This window comes from Cucumis sativus, chromosome 7 (assembly GCF_000004075.3).
Source record: "Cucumis sativus cultivar 9930 chromosome 7, Cucumber_9930_V3, whole genome shotgun sequence".
Classification (NCBI taxonomy): domain Eukaryota; kingdom Viridiplantae; phylum Streptophyta; class Magnoliopsida; order Cucurbitales; family Cucurbitaceae; genus Cucumis; species Cucumis sativus.
The window spans coordinates 21,802,022-21,816,820 of NC_026661.2; the positions used below are offsets into that span (position 1 = coordinate 21,802,022).

The window sequence follows — 14,799 nt, forward strand, 5'->3', positions numbered from 1 at the left end:
CACGTGGACTCATCCTGTACGTTCGATCAGAGCGTACGATTGATTACTGTGAGTATTCCCGTATTGGATCTCGAAATGAATTAATTTCCTCAACTCACCTATCGTGATGACTGATATTTTCGTGCATAACGATTAAGTATTAATTTATAAACTTACACTTTAGGATTGGGAGTTGAGTTATGGTAAAGTTGGAATTACTTGTTTGAGATTTAGAGTTAGTAAAATAATTTTTTGTGATGAATGTGCAAAATAGATAAAAAGGAAGAGACAAAATAATATTTATTATTGAAGTGTTATGAATGTACATAGTTGCACCCATTTTTCAAAGTTTGTTAACCAATTTCGTATGATTCTTTTTTTAATTTGAATGAATTAAGCTCTTGAATTTTTATAGCAATAGTTACGAATTTAGTAATTAAATTTAAAATAACTAAGTATATAGTAAAATTTTAAAAAAATTGCAAATATAGCAAAATTTATCAAATTATATTATATTACTGATAGATCATGTTGTAAAAATTTATCTATCATCAATAAATCATATGAGTCTATCACTGATACAAGTCTATCAGCGATAGTTTTACTATATTCACAAATTTTTTTTAAATGTTGTTATATCCTTAGTTATTATTCTTCAAATGGCCATCCATTATAATTACCCATTTTCATAACATACATATTTTATGAATGTCCATGAAGAGATTTTCAAATGTGTGTAGACTTTTTCAATTGTCAAATTTATGAATTGAAACAACGGAGTAAATGTAAAGACAATTTTGAAAGAAAAGAATATCTAAAAATTGAAAGTGGTTGATTAATAAAAGTTTGAAGGTTCTAATTTTGAATTAGTGTATTATGCAATGTAAGGAAAATTTGGAGAAGATAGATTTTGATTAAATAAAACCTTCTAATTTTGTAATTATTTAACTTGAGTTTATAATATGTCAAAGTAAACATAGTTAATGGTCATTGGCATGTACCCCTCCTAACGAGGTTGTAAGTTTTAATTTCTATGACTCCACCTGTATTAAAAAAACACACATAAAAGCAAAAGTAAATGAGTGATGTCTAATAATTAAATTTCAACATTTCTCTACAATATACCTTAAATTATGAAAGTAAAAAATCATAACAGAGGAGAGCTTTAATAAATCTACCGCTAATATTTTTAGTTTTTTTGTTGATACAATTATCAATTTTCAATTATTTGAGGACATGGATTGATTTTCTCCCAAAAAAAAAAAGTTCACTTCCAAATTTGTAACAACTAAGTCATTTAACTTTATTACGTAACATCTAGTTTATCCCGGACCAAGGGGAAGCAAGGGTTTTGGCAGCTGATGAATTAATGGAATTTTTGCTTGCAAAAGAAAAAAGCTATTTCTTAAGCTAAATCACAAATGTAAAGAATGGAAATATCAAGATCGGACAATAGCAGGTGATAGAAGGTATATTCATACATCTTAAGCATGTGGTCATTGAAGCTGCTCTGTTTTCTCTAGTAATCTTGTCAACCACACTTTCCAATCTGAAACTTGTTCATTTCCATTGGCTACCTGTTGTAACATACATGGAACACAAAATTTGAAATTACAAAATACTCCATCAAATATAGCATAGAGGAAGCTATTTGAAATGTTTAGATTTGTGATTCTATTTCAATCTAAGTGAGTTTGGAATGACTTTTGAAGAAAACACTATTCGTTTTGCATTCTTTGACTTATTTTTTTAAATAGCTTTAGAAATTTTTAATAACATCTTTTTTGTAATCCCAAGGGGTATAGTTTTCTTTGTTGGTATATATGTAAGCATTCCTAGACTATCTCGCAACTTAACTCTACTACATTTGGTTCTAAATGAACTAATACAAAATATTATATCTAATTTGGTTCTAAATGAACTAATACAAAATATTACATCTTAGATAGATAACCAATATGGTTTGAACTCATTCATTCAGTCCAATAACTATTTACTTTGGTTAGTGACCCTTAAGTTTTAACCTATAAGGACTTTGAAAAGTGCTCTTGGAAAACTCAAAATACTTCTCATCATTGTAAAAGTCCTAGCAAATTTACCCTTAAATCCCATCTCACAGGTAATGGATACCTTTGCCTCAGATTTTCAAGTGATGAAATTTATCAAAAACAATCATAGGCGTTGGACATAAAGATTAACTTTGCCAACCTCAAATGCAAACCCTCCTTTAGGAATCACATCAGTAGCTTCTACACAAATGAAGGCGGCATCCTCTTTGCTGAGAGTTCCCGCAGTTGCACAACCCTGAAGAATAACACCAAAAACGCAATACAACGATTCATTATATCATTATATGCAAAAATTAACAAGGCATCGCAAATGAAGCTCCATACACTCCCTCAAAAGATAATAAATAAATCAGCCGTATTTGGATCGGTTATTGACTATATCAGATAGCTGTTAATAAAGAAGCATTTAAGACAGAAGAATAACCTCTTCAAAGCTGAATCCTTGATTCCCACCAGGCGTATCTAGCAAGGAGCCAGCTTGTATGATGGTATAAGGAATTCCTGATGCCACTAGAACTGCTTCATCTTGCTCAGCCATTTTTTTTGCATTGCCTTTAAGAAGAGCTTGGACACCACTAGCACTTCTATAATTGGATAACTGCAACCTTATTAAGTCTAGACAATGAATATAGATTGAAGGATCGGTTCTTGCCATGTCCATACCAACACAGTATTTATTGTCGACATATTTGTGTATGCCAAAGAGACGGGGGAAGGACAGGGAACTGGATGTATACCTGGGATAAGAGAACTATATGTTGCACCCCTTTCAGGCTTGCAGCACTGGATAAGAATCCTTCCTGGTGATATGATTATTAACAAACCTCATGAGTCAATAACCATCATACATCCCTTCAATAAGGCTCAATGTATCTGCGTGAAAGTTTGAGCTTAAGGAATTCAAATGCATGCTCATGCTTCTAACCTGAGATTAAATGTAAGCTTATATAGTTATATCCATATCGTTAATTATCCTGATAGTGGAAAACCCATGAAGGAATTTATCCAGAACCGTAAGATGAACCAGAATTTGTAGCAGTTAAAACTGCCCATCACATGGGAATGCTTATCTTTAACATATTTATAATGGAACCTCTACGACATGGTTGATATTTTCATCCACACGTTCTGCATCTTATGTCCATGTTCATCACCGAGTCGATTTCTATATCCATGCCACTTGTTCCTTCTTAAATATTATCTCAAGAAAAGTAAGATTAAATGCCATGGAGTAAGAAACCTAAATGTGCATTATAGTTGATGGGAACATTAAAAAATGATAAATCATGTTGCCTCGAGCATTTTCAAATAAAAGCTAGAGGGAAAATTTAGGGGACAATAATAATACATTGAAATTGATTATCCATACTTTTGGGCATATTATAGTGCGGACTTCTCTAAGAGCTTTCTTCAATGATGGCCCATCTCTGATGTCACCGGCTACTGGCTTTGCACATGAATTCAAAAAAAAAAAAAAACCAATAGTTCATTTGAGATGGGGAAGGAAAAAAAACGCAGAAGAGATGGGATTAACAGCAAATATAGCATATTAAATACATTCTACAAGCAACGTTCCTCTAATCTGAATCCAACCCACCTCAACATATAATCCAAAAGCTTCAAGGGCAGCCTTCTTATCCTTCACCAACGCCTTCACTCTGGCTTTTTTCACAATCAACGATAATATCACCATCTGCATAAGGTAGGTATTACAGTAGTTGATCACATATCACACCTCGTGGCTTGAAGACGCAACTATTAGATGATACAGAGTTTTATCTAAAAGTCAATTGTTAATGAGAAGAGTAACTTGTCTAGCCTTAAATAGAGTGAGATATTTAACTGTTCTGGTGTTGGATCCATAACAGCTTCTTCCAAGCAGTTGCTTACATAAATCATAATGTTTATATCTTCAATTCCATACGAATAGAGTTCAATGCTCGTCATAATTTCTTTACAAAATCTTCAGTGAAAAAACGCAAAAGAAAACACACCTGACCAATCTCAGTATCCCCATCAGTCACCAAAACTGCATCCCTGATCGTACCTTCCTCTGTACTAAAGAAACAAACTCAATCCCAAACTGATGATAGTAATAATAATAATAATTAGTTCAACACACATTACCGGAAAATCCATCCTCGTCTTTAAGAGCAGATTCATCTTTAGAAACAAGGTCAGGCGCCCCGTACCATTTCCTTAACTTGGGACCGCCTAAAATCAAACAACACAACCAACAGTAAGAGTAAGTTAGAAAGAAGTAAGATGATAAAATTAACAAACTGATGAAACAGGAGATTTTCCTGTCTGCACCTTCAATGTAGTCAAGAATTTGATCCATGAATCCGATCTTCTTCTTGGCCAAGCAACGAACGCGTTCGTGCCTTGTGGAGACGAGGAAGAGGGGAGAGGAGTTTCGGCATTTGAGAAATGGATTGAGTTCGGAAGAAGGGGTGGGAACAATGGAATGGAGAAGAAGATTGCTGAGCATTTGGCACAAACCTTTCTCTTTTCACTTTCTTTGCTCTCCACCAACCACTTCCCGTTTCCCGCTATTTGGAGGGGATAACAATATGAAATTTCGATACTACCCTTCTCTCTTTCACCATCTTGTGTGTCACAGTCAAGATAACAAACCAAAAAATACTTTTCAGTCCCCCAACTTTGAAAAATATATCAATTTGATCCTCGAGTTTTAAAATTATGTATTTTTAGTGACCGTATTGATAAGAATAGACTTATTTGTTCTCAAGTTATAAAGAAATTTTGATTCTGAAAATATATTTGAAATGTTTCTCATGTAATTTTATACTTTTATTTAAAATAATTATGACACTTTGAATTAAATATGAGTATTTCTAACAATCCAATCAAAATATTTATAGAATCTTTTAAACTTATTTATGAAATGGTAATTGTAATGGAGGACAATTCTAAGAATAGTAATTAAGTATACAACAACATATTAAACAAATGAAAATTGCATAATGGCAAAAACATTTTAGAAAAACACCACATCACATTTTCTTCTTTTGCAAATTGCGAATCTAACAGAAATGAGTTAGTAATATCAGACGATTATCGAAAATACTATCACAAAATTTAGTCCACCAATTTCATACTTTTGTAATTTAAAATATGTAATGACATAGGTCCTATTATCAATTTTTTGTTTTTTTGCAAACATTCCTTACACAAATTGTAAAAATAGCAAAGTCAAATGCAACTATATTCAAAATAATTAAGTATATAACAACATTTAAAAAAAGTTACAAATATAATAAAATTTGTCAAACTTTATCAAAAACAGAAGTATATCACTTATAGAACATATCGTAAATATTGGTACATTATATTAGTAGTTTGGCTATATTTGCGATTTTTTAAAAATATCATCATTCGATTATTTTTCATTCGGCCCACTAACTTTTGCTGGGTCTGTAAGGAAACTGAAGACCCAATATTAGACGTTAAAGCCTTTCATTCGATATATATTTCTTGGGCCTGCAAGAAAGCTGAAGGCCCAATATTAGACGTTAAAGCCTTTCATTCGAGGATATCTGCGTCTCTCAAATTCTCAGCGTTTCTTAGGGTTTTCTTCATCTTCAACCTAGAGTCCAAGCAGAACAGCGGTGAACGGCGACAGAACCACCACCACCAACCAGTCATGGCTACTCAGATGAGCAAAAAGCGAAAGGTTGGTATCGAATTCGTATCTTCATCTTATATTTTTCACGAGGTACAAAGTATTCTTCCCATTTTGATGTTGTCGAGTCTTATTCCATTCATTCCGGCACAGTTTGTGGCTGATGGGGTGTTCTTTGCTGAGCTTAACGAAGTTCTTACCAGAGAGCTTGCAGAGGATGGATACTCCGGAGTGGAGGTTAGGGTTACACCTATGCGTACTGAGATCATCATTAGGGCCACTCGCACTCAGAATGTTCTTGGTAAGAGATTTTTATTATCCTCGTTGCGTTGATATTATTCCTGCGAATTATGGGGATATGTTTGGGAAGATTGTGCAGTTTTTGTTTATTATCAATCTACCATTACGAGTGTCTTTTGTTTTCCTGCTCATTTCTGTAACTTCAAATTTCTGCCTCAAATTCCTGATTTTGTTATTTATCTCTAATTCGAATGTAATGTAATTCTTATGACGTTGAATCTGGAATTGTAGAATTTGTAGAATCTTAGACAGGGGTAGGCAATTGTTTTGAAGTGTCATTGCGTGGTTGAATAAAATGTACAGTTCAACCGTGTTTGTTGGTGCTTGGTACTTCTCATGTTTGAAAGTTTCTCTTGGGATGTTATTGGCGCTTTATGTTTAATTATAGTCTTGAAGTGCATCATCATTGGAGAATATGGATGTTGATCTTACCTACAATGCCAATGTGTTTAAACCATCTTGCATACTTTGAAGTGAACTCTTCATATTACATGTAGAGTGATCTCATTTAGGCGTTCTCATTCATTAATGTGCTTGGCTCCGGTGTTTGACTGGAAATTGAATTGTGACTTTAGGTGAGAAAGGAAGGAGAATCAGAGAATTGACATCTGTTGTTCAGAAACGTTTCAAGTTCCCTGAAAACAGTGTTGAGCTATATGCTGAGAAGGTCAACAACAGAGGACTGTGTGCCATTGCTCAAGCTGAGTCTCTTCGCTACAAGCTTCTAGGAGGCCTTGCTGTGAGAAGGTATATAGTAGAAATCATCAATGCAATAATTTTGAGATGTGTTGTAGTTTCTAGTTTGATTTGAAACTTTCGATCTATCTAGGTGTGTGATGACGTAACTATGAAAAATTTCTTTCTGGATACTGATTACTTGGTTTGGAACTCATCATAACATACTAAGCGCCTTATTTGGGCAACCACTCCTATTAAGCATTACTTTTTCATTTTTTTTCTAGGGCTTGCTATGGTGTGCTTAGATTTGTCATGGAGAGTGGAGCTAAAGGATGTGAGGTGAATTCTAATTCTTTATGGTATTTGTTCTCAATGTTTTGATGGAACCAACTATCTAGTTGGTTATGTTTTTATGAACTTGTATTCTGAATCATGCAGGTTATTGTTAGTGGTAAGCTGAGAGCTCAGCGTGCAAAATCCATGAAATTCAAGGATGGTTACATGATTTCATCTGGACAGCCAGTGAAAGAGTACATCGACTCTGCTGTGAGACACGTTCTCCTTAGACAGGTCAGTTCCGTATGATCTCAAATGCAGAGGTGGCTTCATAGCTGCCTGCTCGTATTAGCATTCTGTTTTCTCGAATCACATTTGTGGGTGCTTCTGTTCATTAAATTTGTGTCTCATTTTCATCACTTTACAGGGTGTTTTGGGTATCAAGGTCAAGATCATGCTTGATTGGGATCCTAAGGGTAAGCAAGGTCCACCGACGCCTCTTCCAGATTTGGTTACCATCCATTCTCCCAAAGAGGAAGAGGATTTCATCAGGCCTGTGGCTGTTATCCCCACGACCGAGATTGAAGTTGGAGCAGCTTAAGAGATGATGAGAGACATGAGGGAGGAAGTAGTGTAGTGTTGCTTACTATAATGTCATTTCTTTCAGAATATGGAATTCTAAGTTTTGAAGTCGTTTTCTTCTGTTTTGAGTTTTGATTTTGGGCTGTTTTTGTTACAAAAGTATTCACACAAACTTCGTAAATTTACTCTTATCTCATATCACCTAGTGCTTTAATTAATGTTCAATCTTATTTCACTTTGTAACATTAGCCAAAAATCTCCCACCTCTATTGTATCAATTTTCGATTTGGTTTCTCTGTTTCGAGTTTGTTATCTATTCTTACCAATATAAGTTTGGAAGTGGAGATATGAACTTTTGATGAAAGACTTTGGCATACTATTGGTCTTAAAAATTAAATCATTACATTAATGTGATTTATTGACACGATTTTCACTCTCAAATGGTGACCAATTGCTAATTACTAATATGATAAACCTGGAATTCATCGTGATTAATCTAATGAATTAGATATAAATTTGATTACATTCACTAATTCTGTTATATAATCAGAGGCTGATTAATGCATGGAAGATCTACTCTGGCTTCACATGTTGGGCCGTAGCCCATGTTGAGGAGCCCAATTTTGAGTTTACTCACATGTTGGGCGGTAACCCATATTGAGGAGCCCAATTTTGAGTATACTCACATGTTGGGCCGTAGCCCATATTGAGGAGCTCAATTGTGAGTTTACTCACATGTTGGGTCGGAGCCCAAACTTGAGTGCACCCGAAGAATGAGGAAAGGATAAGCACGTGTGAACAAATTGCGACGAAACGAACCGTTTTCGGACTCGAGTGTTAACAATTAAAATGGAATTGAGAAAACCTTGTGGAGTCCGGTTGTGCATAGTAGAAAATCAGCGTGATGAAGAAGCAAAGCCCACAAGATAGATAGAAAACGAGATACCCCCCCACCTATCTCGTTTGCACGTACAATTCTAAATTCCTCTACACAATTACACAACTCTCTTCCTCTCTCAATCTCTCCGGTTTTCTTTTTGATTTTCTCTCTCTCTCTCGATTAACCCATTGTTGGTTGTTGGAGTGTGAAAAATAGCTTCGTTGAATAACTCCAGTACTGTCTCTTTCAGTTGATTTTCCCCGTTTTCACTTGCCGAGTCAACTCGGCCTTCACTTAGTTCTATGGTAAGTCTAAGCCGCGACAAATTTCTTTTTTCTCTGCTTATTTTCTTCTGTTTTGTCGTTTTTATCAGTGTTTAATGTATCTTTCTTTGATACCTGTTTATATTTGTGACTAGTTCGTTTGAATTCGGTGTAGTAGAATCAACATAGGAGCTATCTTGGTTGGTTTGTTTATTGTTTTTTTTTTTTTTGAAATTTTGGGGTTTCTGATTAATTGGAAATGAATTTTTGTTTGTATTAGAGAGAATTAAAGATTCGTTAATTTATGGTTATTGATGGAGGAGTGAGTTTGAGTTACATGAGTTTGATGGAGTGGTTTTTGTCTTGATACAGACGAAGTTTTTGTTTCCTTATTTATTTATGTATTTATTTCTTGTCTGTTTTTGGGGGTTTCAGTTTATGTATTTTAGTTGCATGTGGTGGATTTTCCATGGAAACAGAGGTTGGAATTGTGGAGAATGAAAGGAAGATTGTTGAAAGCGGGGCTACTCAGGATGGCTCCACTCTGTCCCCAAATCAAATCGCTGACCCAGTTGTGTACAAACTTGTCAGGGTATCTTCTTTCTCTTATTTTGATTGAACTTTGAAGTTTTTGAACGTTCTTGATTTTCTTCTTTGAAAGAATTTCGATTCTTCAGTTACTGGTGCTAATTCTGCATTTTTGTTCTTATGGTACAATAATGTAAAAGTTATACCCAAGTATAATCTATCTACCTTGAAATTAAATATAACGTCTAGGTTTTGAACTGTTTTTGGTGCAATCTATCCATATTATTAAGTTACTGATTGGTGGCTTCATAAGCCCTTAGCTGAGAGCATCATTCTGATTGGAGTACTATATGCAGGTTAAAGGTACCGTCGTTCTCATAGAGATGTCAATTGATGAAGGTACCAAATGGATGTCTAAAAGTAAATGTGTTTCATATTGTGAGGACTAAGAAAGGAGATTGAATAAATTTGTAGCTCCCCCCTTCCGAAAAAAAAAAAGGATCAAAGAAGTTGAAGCTTCTTGTTATCCATGTTCTGTTTTAAATAGCAAGCATTCATATGTATCGTGAGTTAGTAACATATCAGGTAGTACCATAACTTTGGTCTAGCGTAATGGGCAAAACAAAATGTTCCAAAATTGTTTGTATAGCAATATGCAACAACGCAACCTAAATCCGCTTTGGTAATTTTTCTGAAAATTGTCAATATATGTGGAAGAAGAAGTGTGATCCGATCATTTCATTGGTTTTGTAATCGAATTCCAGTGATAGCATTACTTTCCTTTTCTTTTTCCTTCTGGTTCCACATTAGTGTTTGTTTAAGTTTCTCATGAAGTTCTGTATGTCATATTTAGGTTGATGGTGACGGGAGATTTGTTCCTGCCACAGATGATGAGGTAATGGAGGTTGAGGACTTACTTGAAGACGACAAGAATGAAAAAGTGGAAGATGCAGGACAAATTGTAGGATGCATACCCAAAGAAGGCACTTTATTTGGGAAGCCTCATGTAGAAGTCTTGAATGGTTGACTTTTTCTTTCTTTTTTTCATCTCTTTTCTTTTGCTATTATAATTACTCCTTAGTGTGTTCCCTCTAGGACAGATGTTTATTCAGCACTTCCATTCTTCGAAGTGTGATTTTTGTGTTGAGTGGGTTTAAATTGTGATTAGAGACTAGTTACCTATGATTTCATTTTTATTTTGTCTATCTATTACTACCTCTGGAATAGTCTCCTTCCAGTCTTGTTAAAATTCTATTTGTTAATGATCTTGCATAGCAGTAGAATTATATAACTTTTGAGTTGAATTGTTTAGATTAGCAATTTGTAACTATCGTAGCTTAAGAAGATTACTTTTTTGTTTTTTGGGGGTGGGGTTGAGTTTGGGTTGTGATGTCTATATTGTACAGATACGCCAGGTTTACTGCAGTCTGATACCTTTGAAGCTGCTGCAGATTATAATGCCCGGTTGGAGGTATAAAATTTGCTTTCTTATGAAATGAAATGCTTTCTTTTGCTGAACATTGTGACTTGTTGCATGGAGTGCAAAAGAAACTTTCTTAGACGAGCCTCCACGCTCTTCACAAAAAATTTACAGATTTTGTTTCTCTCTCCTAATATTGAATCACTGATTATTCATTAATTTGTACTGATTGTACCTTTTAATACCCTGTAGTACATTGAGGAGGTTTTGCAAAAGGTGAAACAGGAAGAGAGGCTTCGCTTAACATGTGGATCATCGAACTACGCTTCTGCTTACGTGAATGGAGACAGGAAGGGTTCTGATGAGCATGGTAGATTGCCTGTTATTGATGAAAAGCTCCAATCCAATATTTCTCTGCAGGAAATAACTCACTCAATTTCTCCAAGTTTAAAGGAGAATCATGTGAATGAAAATGGGAGTCTAGGCGATTGTTTAAAGCATCCAGATAAATCAGTCGAGTCTGAATCATCAGATGCCCTCTGCACTACGTCTAACCCTGATTTTTCCTTGTTGAAGGGCGATGTATGCCTGGATAATCTTTCAATTAGAGAACTCCGTGAATGTTTCAAAGCGACTTTTGGGAGAGACACTACTGTTAAAGACAAGTCGTGGCTTAGGAGGAGAATTGTCATGGGATTGACCAACTCATGCGACATTCCAGTCTCATCTTTTATAATTAAGGAAGGCAAGTTTGTTGAAGAAATTTCTCCAAACGTGGAGGGCCTGTCCACTGCTCCAACTGCCGAAACTTTGAATATTGAATGCAGAGTTTCGCCATCCACTTATAGTTTGGAAAACAAGGACCTTCATCACTCTGAGGATATGGAACTTGATCATGGAAGTGAAGGTCAACATGATGAGAGAGCTGCTGTTAAAAGAGTTCGGAAGCCTACCAGGCGGTATATTGAAGAACTTTCTGAAGTGGAATCAAGAGAGTATGTGCAAAAGGTGGTTAGTATGAATAAAAATACTATATCAGACAGCGTATCTGCGAATTCCATTGCAAGACCTATTAAGAAGGTTTATTCAGATGGAGGAAGAACTGTAATCACAAGATTAGATTCTCTTGGTGGATCTGGCTTTCAAGTCCCCTGTGTTTCGAGGGTTAGAAGGAGCCGTCCGAGGAAAGACGTTGTAGGCCTTGTGGTAAGTGTTTTGACTTATTTAAGTCAATGTCTTTTCTCTCTTCAGTATATGGATAGGATAGGAAAAACATTGTTTATGGTTACTCAATTTTAATAATTGTTTGGCTGGCTTCTGACTGCTGGATTGTTCTACCTTTTGTCTTAGTTTGCACTTCCAGAGAAAGATCAGAGTCCTTCAGTTACGGTCACAGATGAAGCAGAGAAGAATTTGGAGCAGAAGCAAACCACTTCTGACAATGTATCAGATGATAACACGGCGGTTGTTTCAACGACAAAAGGTGGAATGAGGAGGAAGCATCATCGTGCTTGGACTCTTGTTGAAGTCATCAAATTAGTAGAAGGTGTGTCGAAATGCGGAGCTGGGAAGTGGTCTGAGATTAAGAAACTATCTTTTTCATCATACTCATACCGTACGTCAGTTGATCTCAAGGTGCATTTTCTCACAAACTATCCATGAAAATATTTATAAGTGCAATTCTTGGCAAGATTGCTAAGGATAAGGAAGAATAAAGAAAAAGGGCCATTTGCAAAAATCAGGCGATAGTTGCAATTTCATCCTCAATTTCTCCTCAAACTTATATGGGTGTTAAAGTTTAAACCCTCAAACTTGCCATGATTGTAGAAATCGGTCCTCCAAATAATACAAATTGAACCAATAAGTTGCAATTTCTTCACTTAATTTTTAAAATTGAAAGAGTTCAAGGGTATATGATTTTTGGATTTTCCATAATGAAGAAAAAGACAATAGATGGATGCCTAATTTGTTTTTATATATATAAACAGCACACTCAGTTTAGGGTATAGCATTACTATTGAAGGAGTAGGAGTTTTAATGTTGAAAGGGAAAAATTACTTGTGGCTAAAACTCTACTTTTTCTCATGTCTTGGAAAGAAAAAGAAAAAGGGCCCAAAACCACAGGAAGTGCCTATCCAGGTTATATAGACCTATCAGCCATTAACGGTTGGGGTCTTTGTTCATGTTTGCTTACAACAATTTAGCTCAAAATAGGTTTCTTCTCTTTTTGATAGGATAAATGGAGAAACCTGCTGAAAGCTAGCTTGGTGCAGACACCTGTTGATGAAGGGGTAAGAAGCATTTGATTTCAAAAGTTTCTGTTATTTGTTTGTCTTAGTATTCTTCTTCTTCTTCTTCAAGTCCTCATGGATGATGATGATGATGTAGATAAGTTCTCGGAAACATGCATCGATATCGATTCCTGCACAGGTCTTGTTACGGGTGAGGGAGCTTGCTGAGATGCACGCCCAAATTCCTCCCTCGAGTCATGGGCAAGGCAAGCTGGGTGGTGGAGGAGTTAGTGGGAGTATGCATGAGATGAGTTCTTCCACGCTATGCTCGTGACGGTTGTAAATAAATACACAAAACTCTTTTATCTTATTTTTGTTTCCCTCGAGAAAGAAATGGAAAGTACAAAAAAAAAAAAAAAAAAAAAGAAGAAGAAGAAAGAGAGAAAAACGGACCCAAATGATGTGGCAACAAAATGTTTGTTACTGGTGGTGGCAAGAATTATAGGAATTTTCTTAATCTTTGCATGCACGTGTCATAAGAGACCCTTCTTAACCATTGGTTCTTGGGGGTTTTTTTTATGACTTTGTTTGCCTAAATCTTTTACTGGGTCTTATTTTAATGTTTTTTTTTTCAATTTGGAGTCACAAAGGTGTAAAGAAAAAAAGAAGCTTAGAAAGAGCCATTTTATAAATAATTTGGAGTTAAAAGCTTTCTCTATACAAGTTTGTCCAATCTGAACTAAAACCGTTTTTTTTACATAAATTTCGTTAATTTTTTCTAATTTATGCTTTTTTTAATCACCACTATTTTCTTCCTATTTATTTTTCAGATTTATTACCCCCCGAAAAAAAAACAAGAAGTTACAGATGTAAGGCAATTGTGCTTGTAAAAGTAAATTTGAAAATTTTAAATTTTCATTAACAAATTTTGTTTTCTTTTAGGTAGATATGGACATTTTATCAACCTTTTCTTATAGTTTTGATGGACAACACTTCTATTTCACTGTTTTCTTATTACAAATGCTTTATTTCAATGTTACTTTTTAAAATTATAAATGCAAAGTTTAGAACTCGTTTTTTTTAGATGAGATCACGTTTTCAAAATTTCACACAGCTTATAGAAAGAAGTTAGCTTAGTTCTAACTAGTATAAAATAAATGCTCATAGAGCGAGATTGTCCAAGCCTGCAGCCAAATTAACAACGAGATTGAAAAATACAATGAGGATGGACATAGACAAAGCAGATATTTCAAGCTCAGCAAAAAATCGATGAACTATGACAGAAAAAAACAATAAAGATGACTCAGTTCTCATGTCGTTTTATGAAGATGATTAATACCTGGAAGGCTGGAACAATTGCCAAATTTGTAAATTCGTCCATAAGATTTGCCGTTCATTGTTTTCGTACAGCTGCAGCATCTTTTTATACAATTGCTATGGTTCAGCACGACACTTAAGGGCTCCGAATTTGCTGAATATTGCATTCAATTTTACTTCCTTCCCATTCCGTATGTCTGTTCTCTTCATCTGCTCCGGCATTGCCATCATTTGCTCGCTGTCTATAGCCCTCTTGTTCTTCAACCTTACGATGATACTGGGATGGTTTAATTGCTGTTGCCGTTCGCCTGAGATGACTAACGTTAAGAATATTAAATATGAAGACTCAAATCTTATGAAGATCTCAACTATCATGTACAAGAAAGAAAACAAGAGTGAAGAAACTAATATTACAAGTGAATGTGCTTTGTGCTTGTCACCTTATGAAGATGGGGAATGCATACGGGAGCTTCTTGCCTGCAACCATGTCTTTCATGCGTCATGTATCGACATATGGCTGTATTCACATTCGAACTGCCCGCTCTGCCGGACTCCACTTGGCCGTGTAGCTTGTATTAATGGGGAGTTGACATCAGGGGTGGTAGTCGCCATTAGCAACAGTCTCCAGAT

At 35.3% G+C, this 14,799-nt stretch overlaps 3 protein-coding genes across 7 annotated transcripts; 2 read left to right on the plus strand and 1 right to left on the minus strand.

Annotated features, from left to right (window-relative positions):
• Positions 1 to 1,224: 1,224 nt before the first annotated feature.
• LOC101211092 (uncharacterized protein At5g02240) lies at positions 1,225 to 4,595 on the minus strand. The gene is made up of 9 exons (XM_011661325.2): positions 4,362 to 4,595; positions 4,176 to 4,262; positions 4,043 to 4,101; positions 3,646 to 3,741; positions 3,418 to 3,495; positions 2,786 to 2,848; positions 2,473 to 2,646; positions 2,188 to 2,283; positions 1,225 to 1,556 (listed from the first exon to the last, which is right to left on the minus strand). Exons 1-9 carry the CDS (start codon positions 4,537 to 4,539, stop codon positions 1,476 to 1,478), a joined length of 912 nt encoding a protein of 303 aa, XP_011659627.1. The 5' UTR covers positions 4,540 to 4,595; the 3' UTR covers positions 1,225 to 1,475.
• A 991-nt stretch (positions 4,596 to 5,586) lies between these two features.
• LOC101203239 (40S ribosomal protein S3-3) lies at positions 5,587 to 7,842 on the plus strand. Its single transcript, XM_004141650.3, has 6 exons — positions 5,587 to 5,745; positions 5,848 to 5,995; positions 6,570 to 6,741; positions 6,957 to 7,011; positions 7,111 to 7,242; positions 7,376 to 7,842. The coding sequence occupies exons 1-6, from the start codon at positions 5,716 to 5,718 to the stop codon at positions 7,547 to 7,549; spliced, it is 711 nt and encodes a 236-aa protein (XP_004141698.1). The 5' UTR covers positions 5,587 to 5,715; the 3' UTR covers positions 7,550 to 7,842.
• Positions 7,843 to 8,445: 603 nt separating this feature from the next.
• On the plus strand, positions 8,446 to 13,570 carry LOC101203003. Of its 5 annotated transcripts, none has more exons than XM_031889366.1 (9): positions 8,446 to 8,715; positions 9,109 to 9,265; positions 9,558 to 9,600; positions 10,055 to 10,223; positions 10,608 to 10,672; positions 10,874 to 11,827; positions 11,972 to 12,256; positions 12,856 to 12,912; positions 13,010 to 13,570. In XM_031889366.1, exons 3-9 carry the CDS (start codon positions 9,595 to 9,597, stop codon positions 13,184 to 13,186), a joined length of 1,713 nt encoding a protein of 570 aa, XP_031745226.1. In that variant the 5' UTR covers positions 8,446 to 8,715; positions 9,109 to 9,265; positions 9,558 to 9,594; the 3' UTR covers positions 13,187 to 13,570. The 5 variants fall into 5 exon arrangements, with proteins under 5 accessions (XP_031745226.1, XP_031745227.1, XP_031745224.1 ...); XM_031889367.1 differs by having other exon boundaries at positions 9,153 to 9,265; XM_031889364.1 differs by lacking the exon at positions 9,558 to 9,600.
• Positions 13,571 to 14,799: the final 1,229 nt, after the last annotated feature.